The following is a 15,138-nucleotide window of genomic DNA, read 5'->3' as shown; positions in this document are numbered from 1 at the left end:
AAGATTCGTGATTAATGATTTTCAGTTACTAGAAAATATTCAGATCTTGTTCTTATTTTTCTCAGCAGCCAAACATCATTCTCGTTCTTCAACTATGTAAAATAATCAATATTAAATTAGGCCTCAATAGTCGAGCCCAACATGCTAGCTGTAAGCAATCTCCACTCAGATTTTTATTATTCCTATTAATCCAGCATGGACCGTAATATAAAAATAACAAACTTGAAATACATAACATAAAACCATTGAACCCAAGGGGGCAAAACGATCACATTCACGTACAAATTACCTAAATATCAGTTTACACGCTTTCCCTTTTTAGTATATTTTATTTAATCTAGGGACCGGAGGCCCACAAATGATAAAATATATAATACATCAGAGATAATAAAAACAATTCTTGAATGTATGACATATGTATTTTAATTTAATATAATTACTGATTATATAATGATTTAAAAAAAAAATAAATGCACATATAACATAGTGTCATTTGTTTATTATATAGATGATGTCAGTATGTGATACCTTACATGTATTCTAAAATTTGTCTTCCGACAAAATTCCACCACCAATGCTCCTAGTGTGTACTCTTTTGCAGTATTCGGATTCAAATATATTTATTCCTATATAAATAGTTAAAAAGTACGTACGGCAAGAATTCAACAACAGAGAATGCATGCACTGAGAGCACTCAATTCTAATTATAATGTCAACTTGATTTGATCTCAAAATTTTCCTTTTATATATTTTATGTATAAAGGATTACGACCAATGGTTAGCTATTTTAACCCCCGAAAGCACTAATATAGACAAATAATGTAAAATTACTAATTTAATTTACTTTCTACGCCATCTTCAACAAATCTATTTCCGAAACCATCCAATGACCACTGATTTTTGTTTAAACCCTGAGTTTTATGTTCATCTTTTAGCATCAAACAAATCTATATCCATCTCAAATTGTTAGGCCTTCACTCTAAGATCGAGCTTGTTGTGAAACAAACCCCTTTTATATCGGATTAATCCCACCCTCTAGATCTAATTCAGACTCCAAGATTAAGAAACAAATCAACACAAGTCGTAACACTCACCAGATCAAAGAATAACAACACAAAGAATGAAGAACACATAACAATTTAAGTGGTTCAGCTCCTGTTACAGTGCCTACATCCACTAGAGAAAACAAACTCAGGGAGCCACTTTATTAAGCTTCAAAGGTTACAGAGATGATAAGCCCAATACAGAGAACACTATGAAAAGTTTCACTCTCTCTAATGCTTCCTTATCACTCTCAATTCCATAGATCTAGATAAAACCAGAACCAGCATATATATCAGCTGCTACTGGTGTTACAAATCCAGAAGATTCCCTCCAAAACTAAGAAACTTAACTGCTTGACCACGAGCCTTTCACGTGCAACTTAAAGCCTCCTTAAACAGTTAAACGACGATAAGGCATGCCGTTTAATCTTTAAAACAAGCGTATGTTAATCACGTGAGAGTTTAATGATCTTGGACCACAGCACCAAGTTGTCGGTTCTGGATCCATGACCAGTTGAAACGACATGTCACTTGACTTTCCAACCCTCTAAACGACAAATCGTTTAACGAGTTTGAGTTCATTTCAACAGAGCTTAACATGCAAAAACGCATAAATTAATGGCTCTTTAGTTCAGTGAACCGCACAGGAAAATGAATTTTCTTTTTAAGTTAATTGTCGAGAAAGAAATAGCTTTAGTATATAGGGCCATGATTTCCCCCCAAATTCAAACCCTAATCCAACGGTCAAAAACCACTTTTATTCCTCAAAACATCACTTGATTACAACTAAGACATCATCTCACACTTCATACGCACTTAACTTTTACTTTCATTCAACTTCACAAGATTCTTTTTCAATGACTTGCCCGTGACGCCACCACTTTTCGCTTACAATATCCTTATAAGAGCATAGGCAGCAACCTCTTGTTCAATTGAATCAGTCTAACTGTTTGATGAAACGCTAAAAGCAGGCCCTGCGGGTGCTTAAATGATCTTGATCCATCAGCTCTTGATTATTTTGATAATAATTACTTCACAAATTATTCAAGACAATCGCGGCCTTCTCCAGGCTGATCAGGAGTTATTCTCTACAACCCGTACTGATACAATCGCCATTGTTAATCATTTTGCTAATAGCCAATCAGACTTCTTTGACGCTTTGGACAGTCCATGAACAATATGGGAAATATTGATTTCTTGACTGACGAAATGGAGAGATTAGAGCCAATTGCAGAAGGGCAGTGCTAATTAATTAATTGATTGGTTCAAATTGAAGTTTTCGATTGTGGGATTAAGTGTTTCTATTTGTAAGTGTGCAAGTTTTGTGTGATTTCCTTAATAAGTGCAATAAGGGCAATGAAATTTTTTGCCAATTTCACATCTCAATGTATGTATTTGTGAAGTGTGATTTTATGAAATCTAGCTCGAATTCTTATGATATATATATAGAAATGTTCCAATCCAGGATTTTATAGTGCGGGAACATTCGGGAAAACGAATAAACCGTGCTGTTTAAGCGCTTCAAGTTGTAAGTCTTTAAAACTCCATTATTTTAAAGATTTCTCAGATTTTCCCGCACTTTAAGATCCCGGACCAAAAAACTACTATATATATATGTATATATAAATTCCTCTTTGTTACAACTTACACTTGATTTTAGTCTCTCTCTTGTTTTATTAGCCTACAACGAAGAAAAGTAAATAGTATTAACCGGGAGAAACTGTTAGATTTCAAATGGCCTAATTGGTTAAATATTAAAAATTGATGTTTTACTTAACTTATATTACATTAGTTACTAATTGACAAGCCCATCTAGTTAAATAAAAAACAAAAAAAAAATGGATGTTTTGAGATAATTAAGAAAATGTTGAAAGTTACTAATATAACTTTTTCCTAGTACACTTCTTAAACAAATTTCCTTTTCCTAGTACCATATTAATTTCATTTAGGAAACTAGTTTCCTATTTAATTAAGGCATTATCATTACATGTAATGGGAATAGGAAATTATTCCCTAATTCAATACGGCAAGTTATTGTCACATATGAATATCCGTAGAGAAACAAAAATTTCGTTTCATATATCATACGAAAAAATAATGGAGAAATACGAAAAGATTAGGGAACTTGGGTCGGGGGCTTATGGCGACGTGTTTCAGGCTCTTGATAAAAGGAGCGGCGAATATGTTGCTGTCAAGAAATTGAAGAAGAAGATTTTTTCTTTGGACGAGAGCAGGAACTTGAAAGAAGTTAAATGCTAAGGAAGATGAATAATCATCCCAACATTGTCAAATTGAGGAATCTTGTCAAAAAACACGAAGATGTATTCATTGTGTTCTAGTACATGGAATCTGATCTTCTAAAACTTATGAAAGAAAGAGAGGGTAAAAATTTCTCTGAAGATGAAGTCAGAAACTTGTGTTTCCAAGTTTTTCAAGTTCTGGACAATTGGACGAGTGGAGGACTTGAGGCTTTTTCTAATATTAATTGAATCATCAAATTTTTATCATTATGTGCTTGACTTATTGTGAAAACAGCAAAAGTAAGTACAGAAATCAGCTGCTCTTATTTCTTTTATATACGTACTGTGGTTGAGCTAAACAGAAACACTCACCGGCAATACAAGTGAAATCCTTCTAAGAAAATAATACATAATAAACTGTAAAAGTGAATCTACAATGCGATGAGAGAACAAACTGTTTGTATGCATGTGAGTAGAAGAAGAATAACAGCTGCAATTACAGAGATAGACGCCCATGGAGTGTTGAAATAATTTTGCTTCAAGGTTGCCTTCCACTTGTGCCACGGTAATTTGCAATAGGCCTGTAGATTAGCAATAATACCAGAATATTGGAAATTAGAATAATTTATCGCACATCCTTTATCAAGGATATGAAATAAAGTTGGAACTGCTTCAGTATCCCCTAGCCCTATAATTTCGTTCTGAACGAGTAATTCCGCATCTTTTGGAGTGTTGACAAGATAATTCATCATTATAATATAATCATTAAAATATCCAGTGTAGCCATGCATCATCTCGAAAGCCAGAACATTTCTGTACAAACGCTCTGTGGAGCCATAAACCGTTAAAAATGGAATTTCTAGAATTCCCTCATTAAATTTGATGTCGAGTAGATTATTGCTTGACCCTGGTTTAAACTTGACTCCAGCTTGGTGAAGTTCCTTTACACTGGGAATGTTTACATCTTTCAACGGAATATGTGCACGCGACTGGGATGGCTGAAGACAGAGTATAAGCAAATCAACAAAATGTTTAGCTCTCGAAAAGTTGATTTCTAGCAAATTCTCGTGTATCGGAAGATATCCAGCAATATCACCCCTGAGCCAAAAACAGGTAATTGTCATGAAGGAAATTTCCTCATACAAGTTCGTTTCAAACATTGCTGTTTTGGCTAGATTAAACAAGTCGTTGAGAATGAACAATGGAAGCTGATTTTCTAGCAGCAAAATCTCATGCTTCACATCATTATACAAAAATGATTTTCCTAATATGGGATCCTCATCAGTTCTGAAATTAGGTTGGTAGAATTTCAGAAAGAACTCAATGAGAAACACAGCATCCACTAAAACCATTTTTATGAACTCATCGCTTCCAAGATGAATTGTTTCAGCATAACAGTTGCGCAATTCTGCTTCCCTTGCCTTTATAAATCCAAGGAAACTTGATATGCGTACCTTAGTTCGTTGAAGAAAGCACTTAAGGTATCGTTTCTTATGCTCTTCCATGGCTTTTAGCTCTTCCTTACCATGATGAAAAGGGCCAATTGAAACAATTCGCGGAGTAAAATGACTTGGATGGGAACACCGCGTGGTCTCAGGAACTCTGTAGATGGAACACTCTCTGGGTAAGGGATGCAATGACTCCAGTTCCCCACTCAAAGAATCTGCCAACTTCTCCATATTAATCGCGTCATAACCCTCATGCTCATGCTTTCTGGCGTCCATCTTCTCATTAATTCCTGGCTGCAGTAGCAACGAAATAAATGAAATCAGTAAAACAGAAAGAAAGCAGGTAGCATTAAGAACAATAACCGAAACAGGAGGTGAAGACGTTCAACTAGGAGTTTGGGAAGAGCAAGAGCAATGATGAGTCGAAGGAGATGATATTGGTGGCGAATTATTTGAATATCAAAATGATGTTGGATTATTTGACAGAGGCTTTGGCCAACAAGATCAAGAACAAGAGTGTCGAGTATGTTAGGAAGTTATTTGGGATTGAAAATAATTTTACGCCTGAGGAGGAGGAAGCAGCTAGGAAGGAGTGTGAGTGGACTTTTGAGGGTGTTGATCCAGATGGTGATGATTAAGCATAAGTTTTTTAAATTTTAATCCCGATCGTTATTTAATTGAAGTAGTTTTATGTTTTATGATAATTATTGGCTAGATAACAACAAGCGAGTAGATCAGCTGACATGAGCTATTTTTATCTTAATCAAGGTCCTCGGTTCGAGGCTTGGGAACGCAGTTACGTTAAATACTTATTGGGAGAGTTTTGCCGCCTTAATGACCCTAATGGTCCTACCCTGCATGATTCAATAACCAAGAGAAAAAATTATTGGCTGGTTTAATACACCAAAAAAAAACGCAGTTGCATTAAATATTTATTGGGAGAGTTTTGCCGCCCTAGTGACCCTAATGGTCCTACCCTGCATGATTTAATAATCAAGAGAAAAAATTATTGGCTGGTTTAATACACCAAAAAAAAATTATTGGCTGGATATTGATTGATGTTGAATTTGTTCATATCTTATCACACTTCACTACTTGCAATTTATATTTATTAGTGTCTTTTGTAGTTTTTTTCTTTTTTATTTATTTTTTTGGCATTTATTTAGGGTAAAATAATAATTTTATGTTTGTGGGTAAAAAAATCATTTAACCAATATTCTATTAATTCTATTAACACCATTAAAACAGCAATGGACGAGTGTAAAAAATATATATTTTTAAGTAAAATTCAGCAAAAAAAGAATATGTGTATTTAAAAAAAAAACACACACAAGAAAAGAGGTGATGCATGGATGATTGCTCTTTATTAAAAGACCAAGCTCTCGTAATAAGAAATAATTTGTGGGCTGATTTTTTATTTTTTGTTTTTTGTTTTTTTGAGAATACCCATTGGATTGTTTAAACGCGCGCTTTGCTCGCATGATCCTCGATGGAGGAATATAATAAAATAAGTTATAGGGTTCAGTTTAATAATAAAACAATTCCAACTAATTGTGATAAGAGGTGAGGAGTCTTTTTTTTTTAATACAACAAAACCGAGTTGCTTTCTAATAAAATTGAATAAGTTGTTTTCATTTTAATTTTTCAATAAAGCAAAAAATTAGCAACTAGATGATCGTGCTCAAACAATTCAATAGGCCACAAATCAGTCCAAAATTTATGTCGAGGTTGGATGACCCAATTTAATTAAAAAAATAAAGCGAAAAGTGGACAATTCCTTTATTAAACCCGGGCCCCGACTCATGTGCTAGATTCCTATTTTAAATTTGTCTATTTTCACTGGTTAAACTGTCTTGCTATAGCGAAAAGCCCTTCGCATCTTCCATCTCTTCAATGATTTGGGGTCTCTCCATTGATGTTCTGAATACTCAGTGAAATTGAGTGAAAAATTTGTTAGTTCAGCTCAAAAAATATGTGCATAATTGGTGTTGGTGACATACAATAGATAAAGTTTGACAGATTAAATAACTACTTGAAAATACTTTGATCCTTTAGATGATAATTTAAGTTTTGTAAACATTTAGTAAATTTTTTTCAAAGTGCCGTGAGTTTCTAAAACCAGTCATATGTATTTGGTAAATCTTACTAGAATATAAATTATTAAAATAGATATAACGTTAAATAAAATTTATATATATATATTGATAATTAATAACTGAAATAAAAAATTTTATTTTACTAAGTTTAATTTTTATTTTGTTATCTTAATATAATTGATAATGATAATAATCTCTTTAAATTTAATAATTTTATTTCTGGCAAAGCACGGGAGAAATATTGGGTTTATAAGGGGTGATTCACACTTTAATTGGCAATATACGTTTTGGGGTGTATGGTGGCCCCATGAATAAAACCGTGCAGGCCTTATTAAGGCCCAAAGCGGACAATATTTTATCAAGTTTGGGTTGGGTCATGAAAAATAATATCAGAACAGCTCTGCGTGTCCTCTTGAACAATGGTATGGCAAACCTCAGCGAGAACACTCAGTCCCTTAGGAGGTGTATGTAACACCCTAGGCGAATCCCACATCGACAAAGCACAGGAGAGATGCTGGGTTTATAAGAAGTGATCAACACCTTAATTGATAAGATATGTTTTGGGGTCTATGGGCGCCCCAGGAATAAAACAGTGCGGGCCTTGTTAAGGCCTAAAGCGGACAATATCTTACCAGGTCTGGTTGGGTCATGACAGATAGTATCGAAGCGGCTCTATGTGTTCTCTTGAGCGATGGTGGGGCAAACCTCAGCGAGGACGCTGAGTTCCTAAGAGGGGTGTATGTAACGCCCTAGGCGAATCCCACATCGGCAAAGTATGAGAGAGATGCTAGGTTTATAAGGGGTGACTTACACCTTAATTTGCAAGACGCATTTTAGGGTGTAAGGGTGCCCCATGAATAAAACTGCAGGCCTTGTTAAGACCCAAAGTGGACGATATTTTCCATCACCTCTTATAAATCCAGCATCTCTCTTGTGCTTTGTCGATGTGGGATTCGCTTAGGGTGTTACGATTTCTTAATTGAATAAGGATAATTTTGTATATTTATAATCTATGTGAAGATATATATGAAATTATTTTAAGTGTCTGTTTGATATGAATTATCTCATGGTCATAAAGACTTATCTAATCTCATAAGTTTTTTTTAATGTTGTTGTTTGATTGTTTTTTAGTAGAATTTTTATAATTAAATAAGTTATTTTGCCTCTATTAGCGAAAGTCAAATTTTTGGACTTATTGGAGTACTAAGGGTTAAAAAGCTTTTTTAAAATGTCAAAATATCTAAAATATCTTTTGTTTATTTGATAATCTTATTTCATTCATTTTCTTGCCTATTAAAGGAATTTCATAATTTTTAATAAAAACTATCATGGACAACCAAACAAATAAAATTATTTTGTTAAAAACTCTACTTAAATAAACTTTATTTGAAAAGTTATGCCAAATGGGGGTTTAAGTATAAAACTACTTCTCAAAATTAGTTGTTTAAAGCTATTCATTTTTTGCTTTTCTAATTTACCCTATAATGAGGTGATTTTACCAAAAGTAATTTTAAAAAAAATCATCAAATACCAAAATTAATTTTTGTCTTTTCAAAATCAAAATTTTGAGCCTAAAAAACAATCCCAAAAGAGCTCTCCACCAAACCACATTTTAGGTGAACATTTGAATTTGAAAAAAAATGTGATATTACTTCAATTGCCAAGAAAAAGGTTTTGTTGCAGGTGTCATGGAAAACAGAGGCCCTGCCCTGTTGTCATATGTCCAAAAACAATTATTAAATAGGAGAATTATCATTGCACCACCTTTATTTTTTCTTATATTCATCTAATCACCACAAAATTTTAACATATTTTATACACTACCTCTCTTTTTAAATTTGTATCAATTACCTACTTTTGCACTAACACCGGTAAATAATTTAAATAAAATGATAATTTTACCCCTAAATAAATTAAAAGACCATTTTATTTTATAAAAACTTTGAAAAATAAAAAAATATAATCATAAAAATACCCCTAAATTTAATAAAAAAATAAATCCCAAAATTAGAATTTTTATTTTTAATAAAAATTATTTTAATAAAAAATTATAATTATAAAAATAAATGTAAAATTTTGGGATTTATTTTTTAATAAATAAATTCAGTTGTTTTAATAAAAATTTTGGGAACTATAATTTTTTAATAAATAAATTCATTATTTTTTATTAAAATTTGGAAAAATAATAAATTTTTAATAAAAATAATTATTAAAATTTTGTAAAATCTAAATTTAATAAAAAATCACATGAGCACCTCTATTTGGGATTTTTTTTAAATTTAGGAGTATTTTTATAATTATATATTTTTTTAATTTTTCAAAGCTTTTATAAGATGAAATGATCTTTTAATTTATTTAGGGGTAAAATTATCATTTCATTTAAATTATTTAACAGTGTTAGTATAAAAGTAACTAATTGATACAAATTTAAAAAAGAAAGGTGGTATAGAGAACATGTTAGAATTTTATGATGATTAGATGAACATAAAGTAAAATAAAAGTGGTACAGTGATAATTTCCCTATTAAATATAATTATGTAAGTTTACAATTTCAGATTTTAAAATCTTTATTTTTCTGTTTAGCTCCCACAACTTTAAAAGTTCAACATTTTACGTCAATAATTAAATACTCTATTTCAACTGTAACGCAAAGAGATTTACCTCGACAACAATTGACACCCCTATTTTATGAAGCATAGTGCTTCCTCGTAATCGTGTCTTTTACTTGGCAGAGATCATGTATTGAATTTATTGCCCCGCACAGCTGCTGTGAATCGAAGTCACTTCAAATTCCTTAGTGTAGGGTCCTTTTCAACAGAAAGGAATAGCCAAACCAACCCAGCTGACTGGTCTTCATCTGTCCGATCGGGTAGTGAATAATCAAATTTTCATCACTCGGTGCTGGGCCACCAAACGCTCTTGCTTTTTCTTTCAACTTCCAGGACCCATGCTTTTATGATTGCTTGACTTATCTTGCTTTTATGTTATGTCATTATGTGCTTGACTTGACTTGGGGCTTACAGTAAAACTCTAACTTGATTATAAATTTTATCAATAAAGCAACTAATTAATTATTACGAATTGTACAATCAATACTAATACTGGTTATTCAAATATTAAAATCTTTCATAGAATCGCATTGCTACATTATCACATTATTGCCTTTCTTTTTTTCTCTGCCATGCCATCCTCCATTACTGATGTTAGCTAGGTGACAAAATTTAAAAATTGAGGTGACAAGTAGACAATATATAGGTGCTTGACTTGTTGGGAGGTCGAGTGAAAACAGCAACAGTAACTAGAGAAATCAACTGCTCTTATTTTTTGTACATTCTGTGGGTGAGCTAAACAAAACAGAGGCACTAGCAAGCAATACAAATGAAATGCTTTTAAGAAACACAAAATTTGATCACAAACAGTAGAAATTAATAAATCTACAATGCAATTAGAGAAGAAACTGTTGGAACAGTTTCAGTATTCCCCAGCCTAATAACTTCATTTTGAACGAGTAATTCTGCATCTTTCGGACAGCTGATGAGACAAGCCATCATTATAATGTAATCATTGAAATATCCGCCGTAGCCATGCATACTCTCGAAGGCTAGAAGATTTCTGTACACACACTCTGTGTTATCATACACCTTGAAAAATGGAATTTCCAGAATTCCTTGATTGAAATTGATGTCAAGTAGGTTTTTGGTTGACCCGGCAGCTGGTTTAAACTTGACTCCGGCTTGGTGAAGTTCCTTGACACTGGGTATGTTTTGATCTTTCAATATAATTTGAGCCCGTGATTGGGATGGCTGAAGACAGAGTACAATCAGATCAAGAAAATGCTCAGCTTTGGAAAAGTGGATTTCTAGCGAATTCTCGTCCATTGGAAGAAATACAAGTACTTGATCCCTGAACCAAAAAACATGCAATTTCGGCAAAGGAAATATTCTCGTAAAAGGCATCTTCATAGGTTGCTGTTTTGGCTAGATTAAACAAGTCATTGAGAATAAATAATGGAAGCTGATTTTCTAGCAGCAAAAAGTCTTGCCATATTCCTTTACACAATTGGGGTTTTCTAAAAATGCGATCATCATCAGTTGTTAAGTTACGTTTATAATATCTCAGAAAGAACTCAATAAGAAAGACAGCATCCACTAAAACCATCGCAACGAACTCATCACTTCCAAGATTACGGATAGTTTCTGCATAACAATTGCGCAGTTTTGTTTCCCTTTCCTTTATAAAAGAGAGGAAACGTGCCATGCGCACCTTAGTCCGTTGAAGAAAGTATTTTAGGTACCTTTGTTTATGCTCTTCCATGGCTTTTAGCTCTTCCTTACCATGATGAAAAGGGCCAATTGAAACCATTCGCGGAGTAAAATGACTTGGATTTGAACACCGCGTGGGCTCAGCAACTCTATAGATGGAACAATCTTTAGACAAGTGATGCAGGGTAAATTATGTGCTTGACTTGACTTGGGGCTTACTGTAGACAAATTACTCTCTCATTTCACAGTAACAGTTCTAACGTGATTATAAAATTTCTCAATAAAGCAACTAATTAATTATTACGAATTGTAGAATCAATACTAATACTGGTTATTCAAATATTAAAATCTTTCATAGAATCGCATTGCTACATTATCACACTATTGCCTTTCTTTTTTATCTGCCATGCCATCCTCCATTACTGATGTCAGCTAGGTGACAATTTAAAAATTGAGGTGACAAGTAGACAATATATAGGTTCTTGACTTGTTGGAAAGGCGAGTGAAAACAGCAACACTAACTAGAGAAATCAACTGCTCTTATTTTTTATACATTCTGTGGGTGAGCTAAACAAAACAAAGGCACTAGCAGGCAATACAAATGAAATGCTTCTAAAAAACACAAAAATTGATCACAAACAGTAGAAATTAATAAATCTACAATGCAATTAGAGAAGAAACTGTTTGCGTGGCTGTGAGTAGAAGGAGAATAACAGCTGCAATTACAGAGATAGACGCCCATGGAGTGTTGAAATAATTTTGCTTCAAGGCTGCCTTCCATTTGTGCCATGGTAATTTGCGATAGGCCTGTAAATCAGTGACAACACCAGAATATTGGAAATCATAACTCTATAACGTACAGTCGCGATCAAGTTTTCCAAAAACAGTTGGAACAGTTTCAGTAATCCCTAGCACAAGAACTTCATTTTGAACAAGTAATTCTGCGTCTTTCGGACAGCTGATGAGACAAGCCATCATTATAATGTAATCATTAAAATATCCCTTGTAGCCATGCATACGCTCGAAGGCTAGAAGATTTCTGTACGCACGCTCCGTGTCATCATACACCTCGAAAAATGGAATTTCCAGAATTCCTTGATTAAAATTGATGTCGAGTAGGCTTTTGGTTGACCCCGCAGCTGGTTTAAACTTGACTCCGGCTTGGTGAAGTTCCTTCACACTGGGTATGTTTTGATCTTTCAACATAATTTGAGCACGTGACTGGGATGGCTGAAGACAGAGTAAAATCAGGTCAAGAAAATGCTCAGCTTTGGGAAAGTGGATTTTTAGCGAATTCTTGTCCAGTGGCTTAACTATACGGTCCTCTAACCAAAAACATGTAATTTTGACAAAGGAAATATTCTCGTAAAAAGCATCTTCATAGGTTGCTGTTTTGGCTAGATGAAACAAGTCATTGAGAATGAATAATGGAAGCTGATTTTCCACCAGCAAAAAGTCGTACCATATTTCGTAACACAATTGGGGTTTTCTGAAAATGCGATCATCGTCGGTTATGAAACGAGGTCTATGAAATCTCAGTAAGAACTCAACGAGAAAGCCAGCATCCACTAAAACCATCGCTACGAACTCATCACTTCCAAGATTACGAATGGTTTCTGCATAACAATTGCGCAGTCTTGTTTCCCTGTCCTTTATAAAAGAGAGGAAACGTGCCATGCGCACCTTAGTCCGTTGAAGAAAGTATTTTAGGTACCTCTGTTTATGCTCTTCCATGGGTTTTAGCTCTTCCTTACCATGATGAAAAGGGCCAATTGAAACTATTTGCGGAGTAAAATGACTTGGATTTGAACACCGCGTGGGCTCAGTAACTCTATAGATGGAACAATCTTTAGACAAGTGATGCAGGGTCTCCAACTTCCCACTCAAAGTATCTGCTAACTTCTCCATATCAATCGATACATCCTCACTGTCATCCATCTTCTATTAATTGTTCACTGCAGTAGCAACAGATTAAAATAAATGAAATTATCAGTATATTTAGATGACAGCATTAGAAACAATTAATAACCGAAAACAATCTGCACAGCTAACTCATTTCCAGAATTAATGATTAAAGGTACACATAAGAATATGTATCTTTTTTTTTTTTGAAGGAATAAGAATATGCATCTTGAAACATCAATATTAAAAATAAAAAAAAGAACAAGAAAAACTCACATTCCTGCGTCTGCCAGTGGCCTTTTTGCTTCACATGCCCAAACAACCCACTTTTATAATTAATAAACAAAAATCCTCACCCCAAAAATTAGTAATAATAATAATTAATTCCTTATAAATACCAAGTGGACGACTTGAGTCTTTATATATATATATATATATATATATATATGTAATTTTTATTATTATGTGCTTGACTTATGGTGTTAAGAGACACAAGTCTTTGCCGGGCCACCAAGCGTTTTCGCTATTTCTTTCAGGGATCCATGTATATGCTTTAATTTCTTTAATTCAATCACTTTATTTTTTCTGGTTTTGTGCTGTAGATTATTAACTTTTACCATTAGTAGTTTTCTAGTCTAGAATATTAAAGTTCACGAAAACAATGAAAAGTTTTAAAACCGTAAAATTTAATAGTATTATAAAATTAAATTTTAAAATTATTATTTTGAACTTTCTCGCATTTTAAAAAAATTTCTACTTTTATCATTGTGTGCTTCACTTGACTTAGGCTAACCATAGCTAATTTTTTCTAGGTTGGAAATTAATCTGTAATTTCACAATAAAAATTTTAACTTTGATTAAAATTTCTCACCTAAAGCAACTAATTCATTATGAAAAATTTAAGGTATATCTCTTGCTAATCTGGAATCGATATATATATGCTGGCTACACAATTATAGTCGATGAACTGTTATAGATAGAGAACGTATTTTAGGACATTAGAAAAATCTAAGAATAGTTGTCATTGTTATAAGTCACCGTTGTAAAAAGAAAATAGTTCTTTATTTCGAAACCTCTCCATCTTCCTCCTTGTGTGGCTAATCCCAGCATCAAAACATGCATTTTGTTGGCTAATATATAATAATAAGAAAAAAATTTTGTGATTGTTCTAATTCAAATGGAACAGAGAAACACATAAATAAATAAAATAGCCAGAATAATTATCGTATGACATCTACCTTATTTTAGATGCAAAGGCGCATAACAGATCAATAAGATATTTTCTTAGTTTATTTTCTCAGTTGGCATCTACTGTTCTCATATATTCATTATAATGTTGAGTAAATTTTTTGCGTTAAAAGATAGCATATGTACACTTCGAGTCGCAGTGTTCTTGTTGTTTTGCTTTATATTCGGTCTGTTATTATCGTATCTTTCATCCATGCAAGTTAATGCAAGTGGTTTGCGAACACAGAATCGAACAGGAGGGAGGTTCTGAAGGGTGTGTGCTACTTACTATATTTGCTTATTTTTCTCTCTTTTGCCATTTCCTTTAATTGACTGCATCAAGCTTTTATATCATTGCTTTTCGTATTTCTTCTGCTTTTCTCCATTATTGACGTTAGCTCAGTGACGCATTCTCTTTATTTCGATAAATTAGTAAAAGGCCGTGGCTATTTTAGAGGAGTTTCGAAGCCATACAATCGAAATGAAAAATAATAAAAAGATGTTGGATTATTTGACAGAGGCTTTGGCCAACAAGATCAAGAACAAGAGTGTCGAGTATGTTAGGAGGTAAAGTTATTTGGGATTGAAAATAATTTACGCCCGAGGAGGAGGAAGCAGCCAGGAAGGAGTGTGAGTGGACTTTTGAGGGTGTTGATCCAGATGGTGATGATTAAGCTTAAGCATTTTAAATTTTAATTCCGATCGCTTTTTAATTGAAGTAGTTTTATGTTTTACGATAATTATTGGCTGGATATCAACAAGTGCGTAAATCCGCTGGCATGGAGTTATTCTATCTTAACCAAGGTCTTCGGTTCGAGGCTTGGGAACACAACTGCGTTAGATACTTGTTTGGTGATGCATGGATGATTGCTATTTATTAAAAGACCAAGCTCTCGTAATAAGAAATATTTTGTGGGCTG

General features: G+C 33.4%; 1 protein-coding gene and 3 pseudogenes across 1 annotated transcript; 1 reads left to right on the top strand and 3 right to left on the bottom strand.

Annotated features, from left to right (window-relative positions):
* The first annotated feature begins 3,307 nt into the window (after window positions 1-3,307).
* The window catches only part of LOC112100819, a 22,381-nt pseudogene continuing 10,550 nt past the window's right edge, over window positions 3,308-15,138 (top strand).
* Window positions 3,635-5,007, bottom strand: LOC18052146 (putative UPF0481 protein At3g02645). Its single transcript, XM_006445816.2, has one exon. It carries the CDS (start codon window positions 5,005-5,007, stop codon window positions 3,715-3,717), a length of 1,293 nt encoding a protein of 430 aa, XP_006445879.2. The 3' UTR covers window positions 3,635-3,714.
* Window positions 10,262-11,270, bottom strand: LOC18052144 (annotated as a pseudogene).
* On the bottom strand, window positions 11,728-13,284 carry LOC18052143 (annotated as a pseudogene).

This window comes from Citrus clementina, unplaced genomic scaffold, assembly GCF_000493195.1.
Source record: "Citrus clementina cultivar Clemenules unplaced genomic scaffold, Citrus_clementina_v1.0 scaffold_2, whole genome shotgun sequence".
Lineage (NCBI taxonomy): Eukaryota > Viridiplantae > Streptophyta > Magnoliopsida > Sapindales > Rutaceae > Citrus > Citrus x clementina.
Note: the sequence above shows the minus strand (reverse complement) of the source record. Positions and strands in the feature narration are given on the sequence as shown.

What these genes read in the sequence shown, in the direction of transcription:
- LOC18052146 (XM_006445816.2), bottom strand. Translation starts at nt 5,007, where the DNA reads ATGGACGCCAGAAAGCATGAGCATGAGGGTTATGACGCGATTAATATG.